Here is a 25,882-nt window from a genome sequence, read left to right as displayed (position 1 = left end):
AGGAGCGGGATGGGATTCAGGCCGTGACTCAGCAGCAGCAGCAGCCGCGGCTGCGATGGTTGCGGTGGGGCTGCCCCTCCGTGCCCGCCCGGCTGCCGGGAGCGGGGAGCGCGGCGGGCAGAGCCGGAGCGCCCCGGGCAGCGGCGGGCGGGGCGGGGCCGGCGCCGCATGGCAGCGGGCGCGGGCACGGCGGGGCGGGGCGGCAGCGGCAGCAGGAGGAGGAGGAGAAGGAAGAAGAAGAAGGTGCCGCCGGCGTCGGGAGGGAGGCAGGAGCACGGAGCGGTGCATCCCGCCGCCGGGGAGGCTCTGCCGCTGACATCGCCTCTGGAGCTGCCGAGAGAGTCGGAAAATGGCTGCTGCGAGGTACCGGGGGACCCCCGGGGGAAAAGAGGGGCTGCCACCGAGGGGCGCGGGGTGTCGGCAGCGGCGGGGAGCCGCGCAGGTCCGTGGGGGAAGAGGGTTTGTGGTGTACCCTGTACCCGAAGCGTCGGTCGAGGCCGGTTTCGTGGCGGGGGAAGGGGTTGGGAAATGATAACGAGATCCATCCTGACAAGGTGACCAGGGCCCTGACAGGGTGCGGGGCTGCCCCGTCACCGATGGCGGCTGCGGGCGGGACCGGACAGGGTGCCCTGCGCTGCCCGGCCGTGCCCTGCGCACAGCAGCACCTGCGGGAAACTGCAAGGCGCTGCAGGCAATGTCAGCCCGTGCCCTTCCCTCGCCGCCGGGCCCCAGCTGGTGCTGCGGCACCAAAATCCTGCCATGTGCTGGTCGCTAACGCAGGGGGTAACAAGAGCTCACCTGTGCCGCTCTTTCTGCCTCTGCAGTTGTTATTGTGATAGTCCAGACTTTCAGAGGCTGTTTCGAAATGCAGTTCTAAACTCCCTCACAGACACGCAGAAAGAAAAAAAAACCACTAGCTGAAAATATAGCCAGGTACCATTTTGCGTTTACTCATGTTACTGGGGGGAAAAGCTCATTCAAGGCAAAACTCATATGCTTTTCATGCATCTTTGACGTGAGCACACAAATCTGTAGAGCATTTCCAAAATTTCATAGAAATAATTAAAATCTCTGCGTAAATATTGGAGAAACATTGAAATGTTACTGCTTTATACGACTGACATGAAGCTGCAGAAAAGCATACATGTAAATTTAGGTTAAACTAAAAAATATGCAAGCTCAAAAGGCAGAGAGGGAAATATGTCTGTGGTAGTTTAAATAAGAACTGGAAAAATAAACTCTAGATTAGTAAAATTAATGTATCAGTGGGCTAATAACATTGTAACACTTTACTGTACCCTTAAGGTTAATAACATTTTAATGCTTTATTGTACCCTTAAGGTGAAGGAAATCTGTTATCATCCAAAGATAGCGGGGGGGGGGGGGGGGGGTGTAAGTAAAAAAAGAAAAAAAATTGGGTTTTAGGTCTATAATAACTTATTCCAGGTATTTCATATCATTTCATTCTATACACCAAGAGTGAGCCAGAATAATCTGTCCTATTACTTTGTAAAATGGAAAGTTGCTACATTGCAGCCATGGATTCAAAGCTTTCCCTGACTGCCTGGAAGATGCCAAATGCTGTAAGGTTGTGTTGCATCACGTGGTGCAATATTGAAATCTTTCCTAATACCGCAGTACACTGCAGTAGAATGGTTTTAATGCAGATTACCTGGAGATTATTCAAACAGTCCACGTTACCTCACCGAAACACGAAGGAAATTGGTGTGATCCTCCTGGCATCGTGCTGCAGTGCCACGCTGCAGGATATTGCAGGAGCAGGAAACTTTTTGACACCTTTAGCTCTGCACTGATTTATTGTTTCAGAGTGGGATGATAGAGCAAAAGTAGCACGGCAGTGACTGCACAGTAAATCACGGAGAACTGAGGGGGAGCAGTTCTTTTCACATTGTTCTCAGGTAACAGCATGTAGAAATCATCTGACAGACAAATCTCTAGTGAAAGCTTTTTAGTTTAAGGTTTATAGCTTTTCCCTTCTAAGAGTTAGAGCTCACTGGTGTCTTGAGGATAATATTTTTCCAAAAGTATATAATAAATTTCATGACAGCTGCTTAATTTTTTTTATTCAAATGTGAAAGAGAGTACAGTTTAGTCCAAGAAATGCTGACATGCATGATTTTTCAGAGAGCTGCTGCTCCAGGCTTTTGAGTCAACTATCTCACACATACACCAAATTGCTGCTCTGGCTTTCATTATATTCATATTCTGTATTTGTTAAATACTGCAGGGTATGGTACAATGGTTAAAATATTACTTCCACAGTGAATAATTTAAAGCACTGAAGTTACTACACATTAAAAAAAGGCAAATTATATGTGGGTAGGTTTTTTTCCCCAAAAAGTAATAAAGAGAATTTAAGATAAGCTTTATATGTATCACACTTTTAATCTAAGATTCTCTACAGAATGTTTTTTAGGGGACTCTTCCTAAATCTTAAGGATGATAAACAGAGAAGACAAAAGAAATGAAGAGAGGAGGTTAAAACAAAACCTCTCATCTGAGATTTGACCTCAGAAGGGAAATCCTGGAGGTGAAGCCATTGCAGAGAAGAAGTAAAAGAAGGTAACAAAGCCTTGAAGTAACTGTGATCAAGGGGAGTAGAATGGGAGGGGAAGCTGTTGAGAAGTGCAATTAAGTATCTTATAATCCAAGAAGATAGTTATTGATTCTGCAATAAGCTAGGGGTCCCTGCTGCCATTTCAGAGCACACATAATGTGAGTGCACTTTTGTAGAGTTGTGAGCAGGTGGGATGTAGGGTCCTGCAGATGCTTGTTCTGACGGGGACCGCAGGCAAATAGAGCGGTGACAAAGCCACTGGCATTGGTGAAGCTTTTGGGAAGTGTGGGAAGCAGCCTTTCACTTGAGCAATGCTGAGGGACGAGGCGGTGATAATTATTTGGTCAGAGGGATCAAAAAGGGAAGTTCTGCTTCAGAGAACCCACAGGGAAGAGGTGACCAGCAAAATATTTGGAAGTGGAAAGGCATAGGAGGATGTTTCTGTGGTTACTGTTACTCTTAAATGCAGTTTACCTATTTTCTCAAGTTGGCGAGGCAGGGAAACAACATGGAAATTGTGTTGCTGCAGTTTAACGTAAGAGTTGAACAGGGAAACAGTAGCAGCAGTGGCAGCCCTCCTGCAGGGAGAAAAGGCAGTGTTGACCTCAAATATTCTTTCAGCTGGTCTCTTATGAAAACCTGTTCTGACTTAGCAGTCTTGCCCAGCAAGGCTGAAGGAGGAGATCCTTTTTTCCCTTACCCTTGTCCTGCTTGCAGAATTGCAGTACAGTCTCTGGGCCAATGCATATTTCTTGATAATTTAGATGATGTTCAGCCACACCTTTTAAAAAAAACAAAAAATTCTAGCTGAGTGCCATAGGTTAGGCTGACAGACAAAAAAGAGTGCAAAAAGAAAACATGATTGTTGTCATTATAGTGCAAGAGTTCTATTGTCAGTACATTGCAAGGGTTCCATATTGCTAGAGTTTTGTACCTCCTTGATGTTTCTTGTAGGCAGCTCCTCTAGGCACTGCCTCTTCCTTGTCCTCACCACAGCCAGCTGACTCCAGTTCCCCTAAACCAACCAATCCACTCTTTTATAACACTCTTCTTATTGGCTACAGGTGTGGTCTGTTAACATCAGGCCTGCTCCTAATCCTTAATAATTGGTTCAGCTGCAACTCTTTAGGGGATGAGATTACATTCTATAACACCTTTATTTACCCATACTGTACCCCCTACACATGATGGCATTTTGAGTGGAGAAGCCATGTATTCAGAGGTCTGCTGGCTTCCCCCAGTGTGAGCCGTGGGATTCAAGGGCACTCCACAGCTCTGCTCCTGCAGACTGAGGCTTTGTACACCTCATTTTGCAGCTGCAAAACTCCCTGTGTCAGTGAGCTGGGGGAGAAAAGGTCACGTGCTGGATCTGGTGATGTGGACATAAGAATACGAGATGATGCGTGAAATTATTTCAGAAGAGTAGCTGAATGAGTGAAAGGCTAAGATCCCCTCTTTTCACTGGTATGTAGGTATGCTTTAAGGGCTGTGTTTGTATTGATTAATTATAATTGAGTGAAATATTCTGTCTAAATGACTACTTAACTGGTAAGAAGGGTTCTCTAATAATCTAATACTTTCTAACAAAATATTTGGGTTTTTCTCATCAAACAAGAACCAAAGTAAACACAGTCAAAACCAAAGAAGCAAGCAAATAAAATACAGGAGACATAGTAACTGAGTGTTATCAACTTCTTTCAATGAAATAGTTTACTTTCCCCCTCAATATCCTACTCACAGATTACATAATGGCATCAGTGCTACACTAGCAGCTTAAAAATACCATAGGAGAGTTTCTGGTAAATGATTAAACCTTATAAAACACTTTCTTAGTTGAAAGAATGACATTTGCTGGCTTGATATAGGCAACTCATTTAAAAGAAATTTGTTATGTGAAATTATATGTTCTAAATTCAGCAGGGTTATTACAAATCTTCGTTCTGCAAAACTTGCTAAATTGTTTACTCCATACAGTGCTTTGTGTGGTTAAAAGGCATGCTAGCATTAGTTAATTCTCACAAAATCTTTGAAATTAGGTAAACATGTATTGTTATTTCAGAGTCATTGAAAAGAAAAGGTGATCTATAAATTTAAAGGTTGTATGATTTACCCAAGACCAAACTCTGTGATTCCAGTGCTGCAAACTAAACTCCTCTGTGGCTGGAACATTTTGCCATCTGCAGGTGTCCTAGGTGGCCATGTAAAACCAAATTCTTGTCAGCTTATGTAGGTAGAGGTAATTGTCCTTATCTTTTGGGTTTGTCAGCTCAAACTTGCACATTTAAATTCCCTCTGTTTATTAGACTGAATGTAAATCACATGGAGAATGAGCCATACAGTTGTACGCTCATGGCTTATAATGTTGCTGGAAAAATGCTAGCAGGAATCCTGTAGGCATAAATTGACTTTGTAGACAGAGAGGCTGTTCTTGAGCCTAGATGGAAATATACTGCTGAAGCTCCTATGGCACTTTTTTTATTACAGCAGCAGTGTGCCCCTTTGTCCTTGGTTGAAATTTGCTCTGTATTCATTTTTGGCAGTGTTTAGAGTAGCAGTTGTCAATCCGTATGTGGCCTTACATCCCAGAGGGAATTGCACTTCATTAGTATTTTAACTATATAATTGAAAGTTGTTCAAGGATTGTTTCAGACTGATATACAAAACTGGTCATTACACTTGTATATTACTTCATAAAGTTAGGTTGAGCTACATACAGTAAAAAGACATTTAATTTTACAGGAAGGGAAAAAATAGCTCTAGAAAGTTTAGAGGTTTTTACCCTTGCAGGGAAGATGCATTGCTGTCAATTCTCTGAAGCGTGTGCAGAATTACTCTTAGTTTAAGTAATATTCCCTGGAGTAAGAGGACAATATATGTGTCTCTTTTTCTTGTTCATGACCTTTAATAGTAATGCAGATTTTTTTTTTTCCTCCTCCCACCTACCAAAATGCTGCAAAACCAGAGCATCTGGGGAAGAGATTTGGAGTGAAAGAGCAAGCACTTTGAGTAGTAATCAGGCATGACTTCTCTCCTATGATCACTCACCTATGACAGCCAGCAAAGACATAGAAGTAGAGATAGTAAAGATGCTGCTAGGTTATTAAATACTGGCCAAAAATTGAGCCTGAAATTTTCTAGCTGCTGTTTTGCTTTTTGCTTTTAAGAGTTGAAGGGAGAATGTCACCAACAGTAACACTGTGGGGTAGAATGAAAGATATAGTTTCTACTACCTTATAAAGAGAGTAAGGTGCATCCTCTTATAACCTCTTATATCAGCTTATCAGAGGGTTTGTTTGAATAAGTCCAATTTGAAAGAATGTCTAATATTTTTTCAGTCTTTTAGGAAATGTTTGCTTGGACTCTTGCATGGACCAAATGCACAATTATTGCACCTCAGCAGAGATTTGCATGTGATCTAACTTTCTCTAATGTTCCCATAAACATCTTTAGACAAGATATGTCATGCATCACTGTGCTTTAATGTTTATAATTTGGGAGGTGTTAAAATAGGTTTCATTGGATTACCCAAGCCAGGTCATGATGAGCATGGCCAAGTGTTTGACTTTACAGAGCCATGTTGACTGTTCCTTCTCCCAGGCTACTTATTGCTTTTAACTGTTTGGATATTAACCTGCATGGAAGGAGCTTTCTTGGGATTATTCAAACTCCTGTAGCATAGGTATTTCATCCTGTTCAATAAACAGAGATTTATTTCTTGGTCTGTATATTAATACATTTTGTTGTGCATGGCATTTGCAAACAAGCAAATTGAAATGAGTATTAGTTCTCCATCTGTCAGCTGTGAAATAGCTATTAAATAAAGATATTAATCTGTCATGTAGAATTAAGATAGCTTCCTGCATCTTACTTGGCATCTTGCTACTTTAATGTGAATCTTTCACTGAGTGTGGGATTAAAATACAGATAAATAAATCTACATGGTTTATAGGCATATGAGATATGTAGGCTCCTATTTAAACTCAGGTAAATCTTTGAGGCTCAGAGAACAATGCATTTCCCTGAATTAGTGTTTAGTGCCATTTGAGGTGCCTGGAGTTACTAACCACCACTGTAAGCCCAGAAGGGAGCCTAAGCCCTGTGGGAAGTCTGTTCCCATCAGAAGAGGCAGCTGGAGGCCTGGCATAATAACTCATGGTATCTGAGATTGCACCATGCGTTTGTTTTTAGGCCACTGAATTGAACCCTACGTTCAATTTTTTCAACCCTACAGCAGTTGAAAAAAGCTGAATTGCTCTCCGGAAAGTTTAACTGTATTCAGTAGGGGCTTCACGCTTATGCCTGTTGGAGCTGGTCAAGGCTGAGACATCCCTGAAAGAATGACAATTGTGATAAAAATTTGTGGGAGATTTGTACTTCTGGAGCAGCAGCTGAAGGCCAAGCCAATACCAGTGGTGCTAGACACCTGCTTAGAAAGCCAAATTGCCCCCTGCATCTCCAGTGATTACAGTAAAAACTTAAGACACCTGGTGCACCAGAGACACCTAAATGTAAGTATCTTCATCTAGAACTGAATCCTGTACTGAAAACCCAGTAATGTTTCTAGCTTCTCTTGAAATCATTGAAATGAATGCCATGTTTCACTGATAGCTGAATAAATGATTGGTTAGAACAAAAATTTAGTACTTCCAGACATACTAAATATACCTGCTTAAAAATTCATTATTCAGCCTTTCCTATCACTCAATTTAACAAATAAAATTAATAGATTGATGCAAAAATCAGAGCTTTTCCAATAGATTTCTTAAAGCTTTTGATTTAAGCCACAGTCCTACAAAGGACTTTGGCATATTGAGGTATTAACATTATTTTATAGAACTTCTAGGTTGCTAAACTGTGGGAGGAGGGCACTATTGTGAGAAATAAGAATGGCTTCATGAATTCCTTGGGTCACTCAGCAGATTTTAGAATGTGGTTACAAGGTTTGCACCAAGTTCTCTGTGTAATCCTGTGTGTTTAAATGCTGCTGAGATTTAAAGTCAAGGAGGCCACCTGGGTAAATAAGGCCAGAGCTGCTGCTTTACCATGAATAGCATCACTTCTCAGAAAAGTATTTCACAGGGAGTCACACCAGGATAGGGACCTGCAGTGAGGAGGTGACCTCTTGAATATCAGGAATAAAATCATAGAGGTTTAACCTTCCTGTGGAAGACAAGTGGGATCATTTCTGTGCATTTAGAGTTGCAGTAGTGTTCTGATAGATGCTCCCCCAGATTCCCAGCTGAATTTGGAACACAGTGATACTGATGATTCTGGAAAATCTGTACTCTATATTTCTCAGCTGAGAGCAGCAGATTTGTGCTTTTGAATCATCTTTTCCCAGAAATGACTAAGATATTACACTGTATATCTTTTGAGCAGTAGCACACTTTTGTATTCTGACAGCACCTAATTCCACTGAATTCATTACTAAATGGTTTCAGGTAAAAAAGATTAGAACCTACAACAGGGCATATAACTTACTTAAATATGGTCATGTTTTCCATCATACACTTGCTATTGGGAACTTTGAGACTTCACTGCAGCCCAAGTTTTTAATCAACATTGTATTTAATATTCTGGCAACAATGTAAAATGTGACAGTCTAAATAACAGAACCCAAATGTGTCACTACCACTTATCATTCTAAATTGAAAATAAAGAGGTTTTTATGAGGTAGATTTATTTTAAGACCAGTTCAGTTTGGTTTTGGTTTGGCTTTTTTCTGAAGGAAAACTGGGATTATTGAAGGCTGAACTCAGAGGGTAAATAATATAAAAAGTTAGTACATAATAAAACGTTAGCTTTATTATGTATTCATTATGTATTGCATTAAGGCTACAGATATTTGGCCTAAAATAAATCCCCTTGCATTCCACCTGGGCATCAGAAATCAGGTGGGTTGGGTGCAGCTGGGCTTAGCTTCTAATTAGAACTGATTCAGCATTACCAACCTGGTTGAGTTCAGTGAGAAATTGTATGATCACAGACTTGCAAATAGTGCAATTTATCAGTTCAATACTATAGATCTGAGTTCAATAAAAACTTTCACAGTCCAGATTCACAAAAAGTACAGTTTCCTGAAATAATAGGAAAGCAGGTTCAGGTTTGCTGATGATAGGATTGCACTAAATACAGTGTATCACTACAGCAGGTAGTAACAAAGCTCTATTACTGATATATAGATAGAAATATAAAATTTACAATGCACAGAAAGCACAAAGCTCACCTAGAGGCATCCCTTCAGGGGAGAAGGACAATCCATCAGCCAATTCCAAGGAGAGGTGTTTCTCCCTCTCTCTTTTTTTTCTTTATTTCCTTCAAACCACCCCTTCCTTTATGCCATAGGTGGGGTTTTGGGCATTATGATCATACATGTAAGATGTATTTTCATTTATCTTCATTTTCATTCTTAGGTTGTAAAAGTTAATATGCAAATAGGGCTTAATGAGTGTCTTGGTTATTTTAAGCCAGAATTTATAGTTGACACAAAAGGTACAATAAACACTTTGGTCCTCCTCCACCTGCTGGGGTGGCAGAAAAGGCTGTGTGACCTTCACTAGAAAGTCTTTGAGTACATCTTTGTCTCCTTACAGGACCACATTTATAACAAGGCTGCTTATGCAGAGTGGCTGGTAGAGAGGTGCAGGTTTTCTCTGGGGCTTCTCTGAGGCTTCCACTTCACCCAGGCATCATTCAGTCCTTACACCTTGCTCAAGCCACGTATAAGAAAGGCAGGGGCACATCTCATGTTTTTCTCAACCAGTCTCATCAGTTCTTCACTAACTTAAGGCAACTCTGTAGCAAGGCTGAGCATTTACCATAATTATGGATCTGTGGTACATGGTTCCTCAGTTTGCTGAAACCAGTGTCAAAGCCCTGTTTTACGCCAACAGAATCAGACTCATCAAGTGGGTACACAATCTCATGTGGTAAACTTGTAACACTTTGCACTGTTTTTACTGAAAGAAAAGAGAAATAATGATCTCAGCATGCCATCTGCCAGTTGTCTGGCTGAACAGAACAGACTATGTCAGACAAAGGGTGAGATATGTTGTTAAGTGACCTATGTGGAGTTTTGGTGGCTTTGGGGTCTCTTGTGCAGTTTTGGTTTGGTTTTGTTTTGGCTTTTTGTGTTGCTTAGTAACAATATCACAATTACAAATTGGTAGCATTTGTGCAGTGTGTTTGTAAAAATTAAGAGTCCAATTAATATTTCCTCTGCAGAACTTTAAAATTATATGGCTCCTTCCTTTTTCTTTTTTCCCTTCTACAAATGACCTAGAATAGTAAAAAATTGTAAATTTGGATTTCAGTATTACTCAAATCAGTAGTGTTTTCAAATGGAGCATGTAGCAGAATTAAATAACTTGTAAAGCATAAGTGGCTTTCAAAGGTCATATAATGTCTTTGTGGTTAGTAGCTGCACACAGGGTAATGCCTGTGAATGATAATGTTTCCTCCAAATGAACCACTGAACAAAGCATTCAGTGTCAGAAATCTTACTTGATGACTTGCAGAACTACGTTAGAAAGATTTAAAACAGAGAACCAGTTACACTTTAACAGATTTCTTATGCCATCCTTTCAGCTCTCTATAACTTCTGCTGGTCTACTGGAATCTATCCCACTACTCAAAATCTGTTCAAAAGCATAAAAAGATAATACAACATGGGTTGGACCATGCCAGCTTCTGTAAGGAGACATACCAACTTTATAGTCACGGAGTAGTTGGTGGAGAGAAATAGGCTCTCCCAGACAGTAAGTCATCTGCTGTCTTTTAGACACGTGTCATAGGGTGAGATGAATCACCTCCCTTTCTGCAGTGACTGAGCCAAATGTGGCTAGACAACCTCTCCCTTTTAAGGCAGTAAAAGTTTGGTAACATTAATCCCAGTTCCCAAGTTGTTTTGTTTGTTTTCCGATGATACATTATAATTTGCCTTTGATTTGTTTCGGCAAATAAGATTTTAGAGGGAAGCATCTCCTGCAAGGTTCACATTGGCTCCTGTGGGAGGTCAGAGTGAGAAAACACTGTGGGACTTCTTTTCCAGAAAGTGAAGTGTTTCACTATTCCTCTCCCTTATTAGTGACATTTTGTTCTACCTTTCCATTCCCTTTAATCACTGCTAGAGATGATGCCAGCAGACAGTTCGGTGTTATCCCCAGGGCCCATGGATTGTCACAATAAATTCTGTGAAAAGACATAGTTTGATTAATGTCTACTGCAGGAGCTGAAGCCATTGCTCCGTAACATAAAAATACTTGCAACCAACTACTACACTCTGTTCCAATGTAATGATTCACATTTGGCTATGTAATGATTTCATCATTTTGTCCATAACAGAAGCAGTTGGGCTCAGGTTCAGGAGAGCTGCAGCAGAGAAAAGGAGGCCTGGCCAGTTGCTGTTGCTGCCCCTCAACTGCTTTCCTGCCTTGGTCCCTTTATAAACAACAGGATATTCCTTCTCTCAGCATGCTGAGAGAATATGGCAGCTGTAAAGGCCCTTAGTGAAATTGGTTAGCTGTTAGAACATACTCTGACCACAGGCAGGAATCTTGTCAGCTCAGAAGAATTTTATATATAATGTAGATAAATTGCTGAGCTCCATGTCCTGCCATGGTAAAATTTGTCCTTAGCATAAAGAGGCCGGATGTATTTTCATGGATCCAGGTGTTTGCCTGGTGTAAAGACTGTGAGATATTTTGTTGTCCATGTGCTTCACAGTGTCTACCAGTGGTACCAGGCTGCTCTCATGGACTCTGAACATCCAGAAGTCCACATTTGCATTGGCTTCCTTAAGCTGTTTAAAAATGTAGGCAGGTGTGATACCTCCCAAAAGCTGTTGGGTTTGGTACTGGTGTGCAGGGCATTGGCACAGTGTGTACGTGACTAGCTCTGGTGCTGTGGGGAATCACCACTTGCCCTGCATGCTGTGAAAAGCCTGTGTGTCCATGTACCTCTGGAAACCCTGGGCTGGCTTACTAACCCTGTGCAAGTGCAGACCACAGGAATGTCCCATGGCTCAGAGAATATTTGTCTTAATACAAAATGAGAGACAAAAGACAAACTGTTAGAGGACTGCAGGGAAACATTAAAAAAATACAGAAGCCAATCAATCAGTTGTTAGACTTAGCACACTGGCAGCTCTAACTGCTGCAATTCTGTGGCTCTTTTGTGGGCTTTTAGGAGGGTAAAGAATAGCTCACAACTGCCAAGGCCAAGGGGGGAAATATCAAAGTACTTCATTTGAGAATCAAAGAACTGGGTGGTGTAGATTGCTGTGCTGGGTTGGTCAGAGGCAGAAGTAACATCTTTGAGCCAGATTAAAAATGTTAAGCTGAGTGAAGTATAAATTCAAAAGCATTTTGGAAAAGGAGGAAGAATATTGATGCCCAACTGATTGAATACTCCACCTGTTTCAAATCTAGTATTTTGTTATTCAGACAAACACACAGTTCCAGTTTGGACCTTACCTGTCCATAGTGAGATCAGTGCTGAGACTTTTGTTCCTTTGGATTCTGTTTATATGTTTATTCATCTGAATGATCCCTGACTGTGGTATGAGGATCCATCCAGCAGGGATCAGTGGCAGAATGAGGTCTCTAATGAGTCATGCTGGGCTGAGATGTTCAGGCTGCTTCCTCTTCCAGAATTTGCATGGGATGGATGTTTTCTGATCTTTAAAGAAAAATAATGTCAGTTCTTGCAAACACAGTCTCCTTTCTCCAGTGAGGCAATACTTTACAATCCTACTACTGTCATATTAAATATATTCTGCATAGAAGTTTGGTTTAATACTCCTTTTAATGATGATTTCTTATCTATACTGCTTGCCCCATTGTATCAGTAAACATGTTGATGAGACTGCAGCTGTCTTTTGCAAATTAACAAGTTCACCCCTGTATGGAAAGCCAGCTCTGTTGAGGCATAGAACAGACGTGTGGAATAGTGGCAAACTGGGCTTCTGCAAATGAATTGATGTTACTTCATAGAGCAGTGCAGCCAGATATTCTCTAGCTCTGAGTTCCCTTTTTGACAGCCTCTTCATGAGGCACTAAATTTCTTTCTGACTGATTGAGGCCAAGTCAATTGCAAATCACATTGTCACATCTAGGAATTCATGAGTTTTCAGCTCTGTGAAAGTATTTCACCTTTATGAATTGACCATATGTTTGCTGGAAAGAAGATTCAGGTTTGAAAATCAGATTTTCTATGTATTGATTTAATAATTTTAAAGTAGAAAATATCTTCTCTGAGTATAATGGCAGCACTTAAAAGAAGTAGTTACATTTCCAGTAGAGTTTATACTTTCATGAAAAGTTATCATCCTAATTGGGAAAATAAAGCTCAAAGTACAACTTGTTCCATTCTTCTGGTAGAGAAATCCAGTGCTTTAAAAAACTCAAAACAGCACATTGCTTTAAAAGCATTGTTTTATGAGGCAAATTATTTAACTGCATATTTGGGGTTGGGTTTTCCTTGTTGCTGTTTTTCCTCATGAAGCAGCCCAGCTCTCTTCCAGTCCTTAGCCTGTCACTTCTTTTGTGCATCAAACTTTCCACTGCCAGGCTGTGTCACACCTCACCCACTCAGTTGTCCTGGGTAGTTCTGGGTTGGTTTTCTGTGGCTGCAATTGTCTTCCTGACCATGAAATGATAACCATACATTCCACTTAATAGCATGAATAGCTGGCACTTTCCTCCATTCTAGGGAAAGGTTCTATCACCTTGTATAGATCAACCTGTATCTTTTAGTCAGAAGCTGGACTAAAAATTTTTTTGAGACAAATGTAGTAGTAGTCAAGATCCCAGCTAGACTGAAATAGAAATATTATGGGAGCCAGGACCCCATATTATTTCTGTGAGTGAAAGCTGTTTTCTCTGCATAGTTTTGGAGGAAAATGTCTGATGTACAGGTGTTAAACAGACCATCTCCCATCTTTCAGGTGGGATACAACTCACTGCTTGGCTAGTTTTCACTTCCTTAGGGTATTTTCCTACAAGGTAATTACCAATATCCAGCAAAAGGAGGGTTGTTTGGGGCTTTTCAAAGGGTTCTTGTAACATCCCTGTGGCATGCTACAGTAACTACTATTTTTCCTATGTTGTCCTTCAGGAAGTGTCTGTGTGACAAGAAAGCCATTTAACAATGAAAAAATTCACACTGTTTGATTTTGTAAATGATAATTCACTGCAAATTGGAGAGACTTCATGGATCCAGGACCTTCCCTGTGATGACAATGAACTAGAAAGGCTTCTGAAACCTAATGAGCATGTACTAGTAAACTGGCCTGTGGGAGAAAGAAAGACAGAAAAGCACCTGGTGAAAGTTGTGTACATGAGTGGTGAGTGCAGTTCCAGAACATTTGTCTGATATGAAACCTGCTTTTAAGGTACAGTTGCCTGATTATCTGTTCTTTGGCCTTTTTCCTTTCCATCACTTCAGATGACCCCCAAGAGCTGGTAGAAATGATGCAAAAGATATTACGAGCAGATGAAATTACAAAAATACAAGTCCTTGGAAAAGGCAAGAGGAAGAGGATAGAAATGATATTCTCAGAAAGTGAGGACAGTGACCTGGATAAAGAAAAGGTGAGTTTGTGTCTTTATGTGCCCTATATTGTTAGGTCCATAAAGGAATGAAATAGACTGTAACTATTGATTCTTCATGATATAACACACAAAGGATGGTAAATACAGGCAGCCTTCACGTGGTACCTCAGCACAATAACCTGTCAGAGTAATTACTTAGGCCAGTGGATTTTGTCCTTTTCTGTGTCAAGACATGAGTGTTATTCAAGGCTTTGATGCTCTGTAGCTCCATTGCATTTTGCCCTGTAAGACAGAAATCTGACTAGTGCTTGAAAAAGGGAAGGGAGCAGGATTTCTGAGGTGTACCTTGTGCTGAGATCTGCAGTGATAAAATATAGGCAAGGAAAACATAAAAGTTAACAAAGTTACAGATACATTTTTTAAAACTACTAACGAAGAATGTCAAGTGCACAGTGAATAAAAACTTATGGTATATTATGAGATACTGTTATGAAAGGCTGTGTAGGAATGCAAAGGCACTATTATGCACTTTTTACAGGGGAAGATGATGAAACATATAAAAAGAAAGAAATCATTGCAGGCATCTGCTCCTGCCAACATCCTGAGTCAACTTGAAACATCTTTAATTAACAAACAGGTAAACATCCATTTTCAGCAATGTATCAAGCAAAAGCAGTCTGAAAGGTATTTTTAAGGGAGGCATAAGATTTTTGCTACAGTGAAATTAACAGTTCTGAAAGATGCTGCTTTGGAAAACTGGTGAATAGAAAACAGAGACCAAGGTACCTAACAGTTACATATTAAAATGACATTTCATTTTTAATTTCAACTAGAATACTAAGAGCTATGTTTGGTAAAAGCTTTTATTAAAATGCACTGAGTCTGTTTATACAAGAGAATTTTTTGATTTAGCCAGTTATTTTAATGTTGGTTTTGATGCTCTGATTTTTTGTTGTTGTTGCTCTAGATATCACAGTGGTTTGGGGTTTTTTTCAGAGAGAACCATATTCAGGAAGCAACTTTCTATATAGTGAAAGTAGCAGTGATGATGAAGAACCTTTATTTCAACTCTCCAAGGTAGAACTGTGTGCCAAAATTAAAAGTCTCAAGAGGAAGCTGACAGATACCATGAGAGAAAACTGCCGCCTAAGGCAGTCCCTGGTGATGCTTCAAGGTAAAGGTGGGAGTATTTTGATGAAGAGGAAAGCCTGAAGGTCAGGAAAAGCTTGATTTATAAGAGGCCATGTGGATGGGAATTATGGATGCTCAAGCACCTGACATGATCAAGGCCTACCATTAGCATCACAGTCTGTGATACATGGCAGCATTTAATTCCAGCAACACTTACTGACTTACACAGAGGCCATGCAATCATAGAGTTAGAAATAAAAAATGTGTCTAAATCCTGCCAGTTGTTCCCAGGAGAACCTTGCTGTATTCTGTGTAACCATTGGCTAAGCTCAAATACTTCACCGACCAGTCCAACTACCCTTATTTACTGGCTTTCTTGATCAATTGATATTTCATTTATTCTGGTATTACTTAATTTCTAATTACTTTGGTGATTCCTCATTACTGAAAATCTGAGTTAGTTTTCAGATGCACCAAATTAAATTCTTTCCGAGAGATGAAAAATTTTGTTCCTCTGTAAATGAACCCTTCATCTCTTAGTGATCATCTCTGAAGTGCCTCTGGCTTGTCCCTGTCCCCAACTCTAAGGCAGCCACTAGTGAATGAATAAGGTTTAAAGAGGATTTACTCCCTCCTGTGCTAGCTACACCATACCATCCCTAGACAATGTGGTGGTATCTGTTTATTGTCAGATGATTTTGCAGCTGTTTATCATTTTCATTTCCCACCTGATTGCATTTCTTACATTATTCATCTTCGTTTGAATCATTCATCTCCACCTTTTTAAGTATTATTTGTAAATGTTTTCTTTGTGTCTGACAACTTTTCTCACACATAAAAGTAAATTTACCTTGCATCCTGAGCAATTATCTTAGTCTTTTACAATATTTTATTTAATTTAGTGATTCTGTATCTTGCTGATATGTTATCTCTTCAATCCTTTTTGCTTTGCATTGATTCTTCCTAATGGATGCAATAAAAGTTTATATTTGAAAATATTACTTGGAGAAAAGGTTATTTAAAACATATTCTCTAGAGATTAAAAAAAAAAGCCTCTGACGTTTGTGTAACTTCTTTGGAGGAAAAAAAAAAAAACAGACATCATTTAGCCCATATTCAATAGCTTTATGGGCTTGTAGAGATTCTGAGATTGTGCAAAGAAAAAAGAAAAATAGTCTGTTTTGTGCCAGGATGGGCATAAACTAGTAATTCCTCTTAGCCTTGCAGTGAATTGATCTATTCTAGAAACTGAGCCCAGCTCTTCATGAGTGGGGACAGCAGAATGGTAGGAAAGCATTTGAGAGATGAGGAAAAAGAAGTATATTGAAATGTCTTTGCTGACTGCTTTGAGTCTTTTACATTATGTGACAGGAATCTAATTGCTAAATATCTCTGCTTATGTAATTGGAGTCTGAAAGCTTCCATTGCTGTTTTACCCCTCCCTTTTCATGTGATTTCAGTGCTGCCACAGGCAGTCACTCACTTTGAGGAACTGGTAGGGATGGCTGAAGCGCTGCTCAAAGGGGGAGTGACATCATCCACGTCCAGTCTGCATCCCCATGCTGTTTGGAAGGCATCTCACAATCCATTAGCAGACTCCTATGCAGCTATGCATAGTAACTCCAGCTCACCAATCACTCTGAATGTGGAAGATGAGGAGCAACAGACTGAAAAACAGGTCAGCTAAAAGGCAATTTCAGGCATGAAACTTTATACTGTATAACGTTTACTGCTATAGCATAATATAGAAAATAATTATCTGTAAAGTAATTTATCATCATTGCATTGATAACATAACTTATGAGCTCCTTTTGTGCAGAATGCTCTTTCCATGGGAAGCATTAGCTCTTATTCAGTGTCCTGTACACTTTGAAATTCACTTTAATTTCAGTGACCTTGCATAGCTGTAGCTAAGGGCAGAATGTGGATACATGAAGAAAATGCCAAGATCCAGGGATAACTTCCAGCCTAATTGTTTGGATGCCAAAGGGGAATAATAGTATTTCCAAGATAATCTAAGATGAATACCAGCAGTCTGTTCAAACTGTTAATTTGTAATTGGCAGCTACTGTGCTTCTTCTCCTGTTCCAGACAGTGGCTAGCAGTTAAGTAGAAATACATGTATACAGAGATACTGAGTAAGGAAGTTCCTTTATTCTCTGCAATTATAACAGAACATGATTGAGAAATCTAAGGCACAGAGGCTGTAAAAAATGAAAAAAATGAAGGCACAAACAAAAGAATTCATTCTAATGTCTGCATTCACAACTTACATAAACATGCATTGGGTCATGGTAATCCATGCAAATCATTCCTGTGTGTTGTCATGGAGGGCTAAAATCCAAAGAAGTCCATTAAGAATTACCATTATTATGGTGTGTTTTGACTGCATATTGGAAACCGAACATCTTCAAAGAAATAAAAAGACCTAATTTTCTGAGCAGCCTGCCTTACTTCATAGAGGTAGCTCAAAACTGCCTATTAGGAGAGTTCAAACTCTTTGGCTGTACCACTGCTGCATGCAGAAGCCACTCTCAAAGCCCAGGACCAGATGTCACAGTTCTTAGGGCATGTCTGCTCACAGGCAGGAATATTTGCTTGGGCACAGTGCCATGCTACCAAGGCAGTACAGAAACCATGCCAAAACTGGACCACAGCCAGCCTGCATGAGGAGCAAGCAGAAGGATTTTGCTGTGTCTGAGTGTGTCCTGTCTCCACTAGTGAGTAATGAGGATGGTGAAGGGTTTGCATGGGGTCCTTAGTCTGCCCCACACTTCCTTCTGGAAAATAATCAAGCTGTGTATATAGTACCAAATGCTGAGCAGTGGTGTTATCTCAAGCACACTGTTTGTAGAGATTGCTTTTGAAATTGTGGTTTAGAAATAGAAAGTGAAAAAGATATTTCAGCGATAATAGTATATAATATTTCTAGAGAACTGCAGTAATTATGCCTATGACCAATTTTGTTTTCCAGTTCAAGATCGAAAAGTGGCAGATTGCACTTTGTAACAAGAGCAAACCTCAAAAATTTATAAATGACTTGATGCAAGCACTTTATACACATGAATACATGGCTACACACAGCCTGACAGGTGCAAAGTCCTCCTCTTCAAAGGACAAAGCAGCAAAACCAGCTATGAATCAGAATGAAGTTCAGGAAATCATAGGTGATGACTTGTTAACCTTACTCACTGTGGCTCTGACTTGACAGGGGGCTTTCTTGGAGGGAGGGGCTGTCGTGCTTAGCAGCTGCTCCACTCAGGTGATGAGCTGCTTCCTATTTCCTTGTTCAGCTACATGCTTTTTAAAACCATCTGTTAAAAACACTGCCAGTGAAATGCTATGTGGTAGTATTTCTATTGTGTGAATTCTGGGGGTTTTATTCAGGTGACTGCTCAGGAACAGTGATGCTGTAAATTGTTTTGGCCCTTGCAGGGTTAACCTGCAACAGTCAAACTTGGAGCACAATGATAACAGATAAGGGAAGGCAAAAAGAGGACACACTTGGATGAAATTTTAAATTATGCCTGCTGTGTTCTGAAGTTTAGTGAATGTTATGAATTCTGACATTTTAAATAGAGCTAGAGGCAAAATGAGACTGTATAGAAGACAGAAATAGCGGTCAGAGAAGCAAACAAAATTTGATTTATGCTGAGGTTTACAGCAGAAAATATTTGGTGAATAGGACAGAAAATAATTTCAGATGTAAGTATTAGCTTTAAAGAAAACAGAATTTTGTGAGCATATGAAGCCAAATTTTAATTGGATTCACGCCTATAACTAAATACTAGAGCAATATAGCCTTAATTCCTCCCCCATTGCCATTCCCTTGGACTTTGCAGTTCTCTTGGTTCCCTTCTGTTTAGCTCCAGTTCCTGTACCTTAGTACAGTTTTGTTGAAGTTAGCCATTAGTTTCAAAAGTTATCAGTTGCAAAAACCCTTTTTTTAAGAACCTTGTTAGGAAAAAAAAGGCCCAAAGTCAAGAGAGATAACAGGAAAGTGTGTGTAGGATGGTAAAAATATATTTAGAGGCAGTAAGAGGAGACAGTTTTGGAATGACATTTAAGAAAAATGAAAAATATTTAATGGGATGAGAAAAATGGTTGGACTCAATCATAATGGTTTTATTCAACCTTAATGATTCTAAATCCTACTAGGGCCTAGGCAAAACTGAAAAGGGAATCAGAGAAGGTAATCAGAAGATGGAATTCAGCATGTTGTGGAGAATTCAGTGACAAAGCTTATAAAGAAATCAAAGAACTTTGTTAAGGTAGAGGAGAATACTCTGAAATTTAAACAGAAAAGTGTCAACATTATACAAGAGAAAAATGAGAAAGAAGCTTGGGAGGACTGTAGAAAATGAGTTAGTGAATCAGATTATTTAAAGAAGATGGAAATTGAGTGACTTCAAAATGAAATGAAATTAAAGGGCAGGGAAATCAAGGGGAGGGAAGATGATGGAAAAGAAGGGAGCAAGAATCACATTCCTCATGTTGAGTCCTGTTATTATTGCATTCAAAAAATGTAGCCAGGCGAAACAGGAGGGAAATTTTTAGAAAAAGTGACATCACCTGCAAATGCAAACTAATGAGAAAAAAATAAAAATATTCAGAGTCATAATGACTGATGAGGATGGGAAAAGGACTCTGATCAAGGACAGAACATAAGGACAAATGATTAGCAAGCACAAACCACTCACTAAAGAAGCCCTTGTGGCCCTGGAGTTCCTTTTCAGTCTGCCAAGAGCAGGCAGCAATGTGGAAGGCACAAAGAAAAAAAATGAGGTGTGTAAAATCTATGAAGGAGTTTGTAAAGATTGTGAAGTGACTAGAGTGGAAGCTGAAGTGGCTGGGACTTTAAAAGATGCAAGAAATTATATCACACATTTCTTGTTTCTCTTATTTGGAGAGTCCATATACATAAAACTATATTATCATCTCTTTATTTTGCAGGAATCACAAAACAGTTGTTTCCAAACACAGATGATGCTTTAATTAGGCGAATGATGGGACAAAAACTGAACAATTGCACCAAGAAGCCAATTTTAAGCAAAGACCTTAACTCAGGTGCTTTTCAGAAACATAGTTTTTGGTAAGCAACATTAAAAAAATGCCTGCACTGTGTAATTCTGCATATTACTTTATGGTAATGAAATCTAAAAGCAGTCTTAAAATTCAGGTAACAATACATATTTACCTACTTGGTATACACACTACCAAGCCAGTAAATATTTCCATAATCTTGTACAAAAAGTCCATAATACAGAAGCAGTCCAGCTTAACATTACTGCACAAAAATAGTTATTGGTGCCAGACAAAGCAGCACAAGACTATTGAATTACAGGTAGAGAAAACAGAGGTTTTTTTCATGGAGTTGCTTTGCTGAATATGTCTATTTTAGATTTGACATTATTTACATTTCTTATTATTCTGTCTCAGCATGGACAAGTCAATTCCACTTTCATGTCACCTGTTGTATCCCAATTAACCCACAAGTGAATACAGGGGAAAGAAGTATTTATAAGAGTACTGTAGGCGAGCTAAGCTGGCTATCCTTTACTGCCAAAAGAGTAAATTATTGGGTCAGAGGAATTATTATTGTCTCAACAGTGTTATTATCAGAGGAATTATTATTGTCTCAACAGTGGTTCAACAGCTGCTCCTCAGGGCATCATCTCTTCGGCTGTTCCTCCTTGCACACAAGACCAGCAGGATGATGATTCACCAGCTGCTAATGCACAACTTCAGCAAAGTGACAGCTGCCTGACTCCTCCACCTCCCGCCCCAGAAGGTCAGCAGGAGTGTCCCAAACCCACTTCTTCTAAGGTGGAGTCTCAACTCGCCAGCAGCTCACCAGCGCCCTCTCCCAACCAGGGTTGTGGACAGAATCTCAGGAATTCAGACAAGGAATAACAGGTGTTTCATTCCAGCTCATGTGCTCAACAGAGATTAAGAAGCAGTATAAAATAAAAAAAGAAAGAATATCTAAATTGAACTAGATATATGGTAGTGTCCAACAGTGGACAGAGATAGAATCCTGAGAACTTTTTTCTCAAACAAATGAAAATCCCATAGATTAGAAAAAAATTGAAGGCATATTAATATATTTGAATTTAAGATGTTATAAGATATATGCATGTTATGCAGTAATTAAAACTTGTACTGAAGAATACAAGTAGAGTCCCCCTTAGTTAGAAAAAAACATTATTTAAAGTGCTACCAAAAGAATATATATGAGGAACCATAATTCCCCTTGCTTTCACCTTGACAGCTGAGGGAAAACTGTTTAACTGATCAAAGAAAGTTATTGTATATTAATGCAAAAAAGATATAGTGATATGGAGAGAATATAGAAAGATCTCCTAGTGAAATGAAGACTGTGGCCAGCACAGGAATAGAAAGCACAGGGCCACATGAGCAGGGAGGAAGAAATGAAATAGCCGTTTAGGGCTGCTACTAACTTGGAAAACAAAATAACTTTCTTAGGCCAATGAAACTACAACTCTCAAGATATTCACAGGAAAAAGCAGTTATTTTTTAACCTCTCAAAGTAGGAAAGGCAATGGAAGGAGCCATGTTCCTTCGTAGCTCAGGGAAGAGTCCTCTAGGAGAGCCTGTTTAGTTATGGAAGCCATTCTGTCACAGGGATCCTGCTGCTGGTACTCTGCTGGTTTGGCAGCTCTTACTCCCTTCTTCCCTGACCATCAGGTCCATAGGATAAGGGTGCCTGGTCCCTTCAGTGGGGAAATGGAGGACACTTCAGCAGAAGCTTCTACTCCCTGTGTTTTGGTATGCTACCCCTTGCTTAGAGAAAAGGTGGGCAGGCAGAATATTCCTCATGGGACAAGGACCAGGAAAATCCCAGTACCTGGGCAGTTCCCCTTGGGATCTGACACCACTTCTTCCAGGAAGCAGCTGGCAGTCACACAAACCTTATAACAGCCTTAGGAGAAGGAGTGGAAAGGTTCCCCAGGGCAGTGGTCACAGCAGCAAACCTGGCAGAGTTCAGGGTGTGTTTGGACAATGCTCTCAGGCACGTGGTGACTCTTGGGGTGTCCTGCACATCCCAAGGGCCAGGAGCTGGATTTGATGATCCTGATGGGTACTTTCCAACTCAACATATTCTGTGGTTTTATGATTTTTTTTTTTCCTTGCTGACTGATTTCAGGTTTCCAGTGTGCTGACAGGGGAAGGAGAGAACACTTGGGACTATATAAAAAGCTTTCCTGTTTGAGTGTCCTTCCCAGAACTGAGAGCTAAATCTATTTCAAACATGGCAAATGAGCAACTAACTAATCAGACTGGAAAAATGAAATTACATTACATTGAAGAAATCTAGCTTGATTTGAGGAGGATTTCAGGACATGTGAGTTACAGAAATAAATTAGAAATAATATGAGGCTGAACATCAAAAAAAAATCTGAAGAGAGGTTTATCAGCCAAATACTGCTGAAGGGAAGTGCAAGGCACTAATAGAATGCACTGTGGAGAAGACTTGTTTGTGGGCTGGGGTACAAATTAAGTGATTTGCTATCCTTTTTCATCTCTCACCTAACAATTCCTTGTAGATAGGATCAGGATGAAAGCAGGTATGAAATATGTTAGTTCTATCTCATGCTATTAACTACCATCTATAAAATGTAACAGAAGGATGTTTGCCATTATGTAAATTTTGTACATGTAATTGTATGTACAGCATATATAATAATGTATATAATTAATAATATTTTTGAAGTGACTTTCTATCAAATAAAATGAAACATTACTTTGTGCTGTTTTATTGTCCTCACTGTCTAATGGGCCTTTTCTTACATCACCTTGGTGGTACACTCTAATATACAAGGTTGGGGTTTTTCTCTTGCTCATTTTTTGGGGTTTTTTTCTCCTTTCTCTTTAATAGCTGTTCTGAAGCCAGCTTCTGTAAAGCTCATCATTTTACCTGGGGAAGGAGTCGGCCCACCTTACAAGGGCACTCTAATCTAAAAGCTGTCACAGCTGATGTGGCACAGCTGCAGCTGCCCTGCCCTTGGGGAGCCCCTCGGCAAGGAGATGGAGCTGAAGGTGAGCAGCACTGGTGCAGCACTGCAGATCCCACTGCACTTTGTGCTTTTCTATTCTGCTGCCTTGGTGAGTTGTCAAAGGAAAACCACTGGGGCTGGCAGCTCACCACAAAAAGTGTAGGAGGAGTTTCATGGTAGGGTGGAGGACCTGCTCCCAGGCATGGGAACAATAAATGGAAGGAGATATTTTAATGTTGTAACAAAGGATAAAAAGTGAGTGAGCTGCAAAAAGACCATTCCTTCCCCTTACTAAAGTATAGAAACAATGTTAACCCACTGGAGGAAAGGAGTTAAATAGCTGTTACACAACTATACCATTAACAAAAGGGCCATATCTCTTGCAGTATGACCAGAAAGGTAGAAAATAAAACTCATTTTTTCAAAATTACTCTGACAAACTCAGAGAATACAAAATTGAAGACTAGAGAAACACATATTAGAAACTTCAGAAGGAATAGAAAGGGACATCAGATCAGCGTAATGCTGCTTCTCCCAAAATCTGCATTAAAATAAAAATTAATTTGCTAGAGGTAAATGTGTGGTGTTCCAAATTGTAAAATTCTGATATGAGCAACAGAAGGCACATTATTTGCAGTCCTCAGAATGGGAGAAGACTGATAGCTGCTACAGAAGCTGTAGTGGTATTAGACTGTATGGCAACTAGTAACTAGAAATTTACTACTGAAAAGGTAAGCAATACTAAAACTAATAATTTGAACTGTTTCTTTCTATTACTGCACATTAGATTGAATTTGAAGGTGAGAATGGAAAAAAAATTTGGTAGCTGTTTATCATGAAGTGTGCAGAAGAGCACTTGTTTTCTAAGGTAGGAAGAATATTGAGATATGTGAAGAAATGGATAAAAACTTTACTGAAAAAGTATACTGTTGAATTAATCAGGGAGTTTATTGCATATTGAGTTTATGTCCCCTGTTATTAGGGGGACATATAGATAGAAGTAAAAAAATCCAAAACACCACATATCTAAATTTTCTAGATCAAGAGTAAGTGGCAGTATGCCATGTTGGTACAAAAGGGAAAGCAATGGTTATAAAGGCAACCAGGTTTCACTTAAGGGAGCAAGGAGAGAAGCAAAAATATTGAAATACAGTTGAATTAGAATCATAAAATTGTTCAAGTTGGAAGGGACCTTAAAAATAATTTATTTCTAACCGCCCCATCATGGGCAGAGACACCTTCCACTACTGTCATAGTGCAACAGTTCTAATGTCATTACATTGCAAGGGCTCCATATCACTAGAGTTTTGTACCTCCTTGATGTTTCTTGTAGGCAGCTCCTCCAGGCACTGCCTCTTCTTTGTCCTCACAGCAGCCAACTGACTCCAGATCCCTTCAACCAACCAATCCACTCTTTTATAACACTCTTCTTATTGGCTACAGCTGTGGCCTGTTAACATCAGGCCTGCTCCTAATCCTTAATAATTGGCTCAGCTGCAACTCTTTAGGGGGTAAGATTACATTCTATACTACCTTTATTTACTTATGTTCTATCCCCTACGTTCCTCTACAGCAGGCTGCTCAAAGCCCCATCCAACCTGACTTTGAACACTCCATGGATAGGACATCCACAATTTTTCTGGGCAACCTGTTCCTGTGCATTACCACCCTCAAAGCAAGGAATTTCTTCCTAATATGTCATCTAAACCTACTCTATAAGTAAGGACATATAGTGAATATGTGAAATTAGTTGCTAGAAAGCATTACTGAGTTTATAAAGATCATCTGCTCTGAAATGGCTTCCACACCTTATGTGATATCTAGACTTCATTTGAGCTTTGGACTTGGAGATCTTATGAAGATCTCAGAAAAACCCCTACTTCTCCTTACCTCACCTCCCCTACCCTCCCCAAGAAGTTCTGCATGAGAACATTCCTAAGCTGGCCCAAAGCCTGACAACTGTTCTTTCACAGGAATTACAGAAAATACACAAATTTTGGAATTCAGAGTTTTGTTAGCATATTGGAAATTATTGCACGGCAACTCCCTAACTAATTTTTTTCCCCTTAACTATATTGTCTACATGCCTTGAGGAAATTTGGACGGGTCATTGCAAGAGTTTTACATTTACATTAATGACTACTGAAAAATTCTGAATTTACATTTACATGAATGACTACTGAAATATTTAAATGAGCATCATTTGCATAGGGTCTCAGAGTTTGGAAATATAATTTCACCTTGCTGCCCTAGTAACTTTTTACTACAGGTCCTTGAATTATCTGTTCTCAAGAATCAAAAGTTATCAAGTGCAAATGCAAGCTACAAACAGAATGACTTCTATCAACATTATGTTAGCAAATTCAAGTGACAAATGCAAAATATTAAACTTTAGGCAGCAACTAATGACTTTCCAAGAGGCAGTCAGGTCTCCATTATTTTAATAATGAAATAAAATAGACAAATGAGTGTTGTTTATACACTCCAACAAGAGTGATTAAGTCATACAGCTGTTAATGAGTACATAACTAGTAGATACAACTAGCACCTCAGTATGTCTATGTTCTACCAAAAGCTGTTTGTACATTCATATGGAAAGAGGC

General features: G+C 39.7%; 1 protein-coding gene and 1 long non-coding RNA gene across 4 annotated transcripts; one reads left to right on the top strand and one right to left on the bottom strand.

Moving 5' to 3' along the window:
- The first annotated feature begins 98 nt into the window (after positions 1 to 98).
- BEND6 (BEN domain containing 6) lies at positions 99 to 23,032 on the top strand. 3 transcript variants are annotated; one of them, XM_064707550.1, is made up of 10 exons: positions 99 to 363; positions 2,426 to 2,583; positions 13,694 to 13,922; positions 14,024 to 14,169; positions 14,669 to 14,767; positions 15,127 to 15,304; positions 16,722 to 16,939; positions 18,236 to 18,428; positions 20,215 to 20,353; positions 20,907 to 23,032. In XM_064707550.1, exons 3-10 carry the CDS (start codon positions 13,727 to 13,729, stop codon positions 21,172 to 21,174), a joined length of 1,437 nt encoding a protein of 478 aa, XP_064563620.1. In that variant the 5' UTR covers positions 99 to 363; positions 2,426 to 2,583; positions 13,694 to 13,726; the 3' UTR covers positions 21,175 to 23,032. The 3 variants fall into 3 exon arrangements, with proteins under 3 accessions (XP_064563620.1, XP_064563621.1, XP_064563622.1); XM_064707551.1 differs by lacking the exons at positions 99 to 363; positions 2,426 to 2,583 and adding an exon at positions 3,747 to 4,042; XM_064707552.1 differs by lacking the exons at positions 99 to 363; positions 2,426 to 2,583 and adding an exon at positions 6,824 to 7,086.
- Positions 2,209 to 3,591, bottom strand: LOC135445300 (uncharacterized). The gene is made up of 3 exons (XR_010439509.1): positions 3,513 to 3,591; positions 3,279 to 3,359; positions 2,209 to 3,156 (listed from the first exon to the last, which is right to left on the bottom strand). It is a non-coding gene; the product is annotated as an uncharacterized LOC135445300 (long non-coding RNA).
- Positions 23,033 to 25,882: the final 2,850 nt, after the last annotated feature.

The sequence above is a fragment of the Zonotrichia leucophrys genome, chromosome 3, assembly GCF_028769735.1.
Source record: "Zonotrichia leucophrys gambelii isolate GWCS_2022_RI chromosome 3, RI_Zleu_2.0, whole genome shotgun sequence".
Lineage (NCBI taxonomy): Eukaryota > Metazoa > Chordata > Aves > Passeriformes > Passerellidae > Zonotrichia > Zonotrichia leucophrys.
This window is presented reverse-complemented; position numbering and strand designations above follow the sequence as displayed.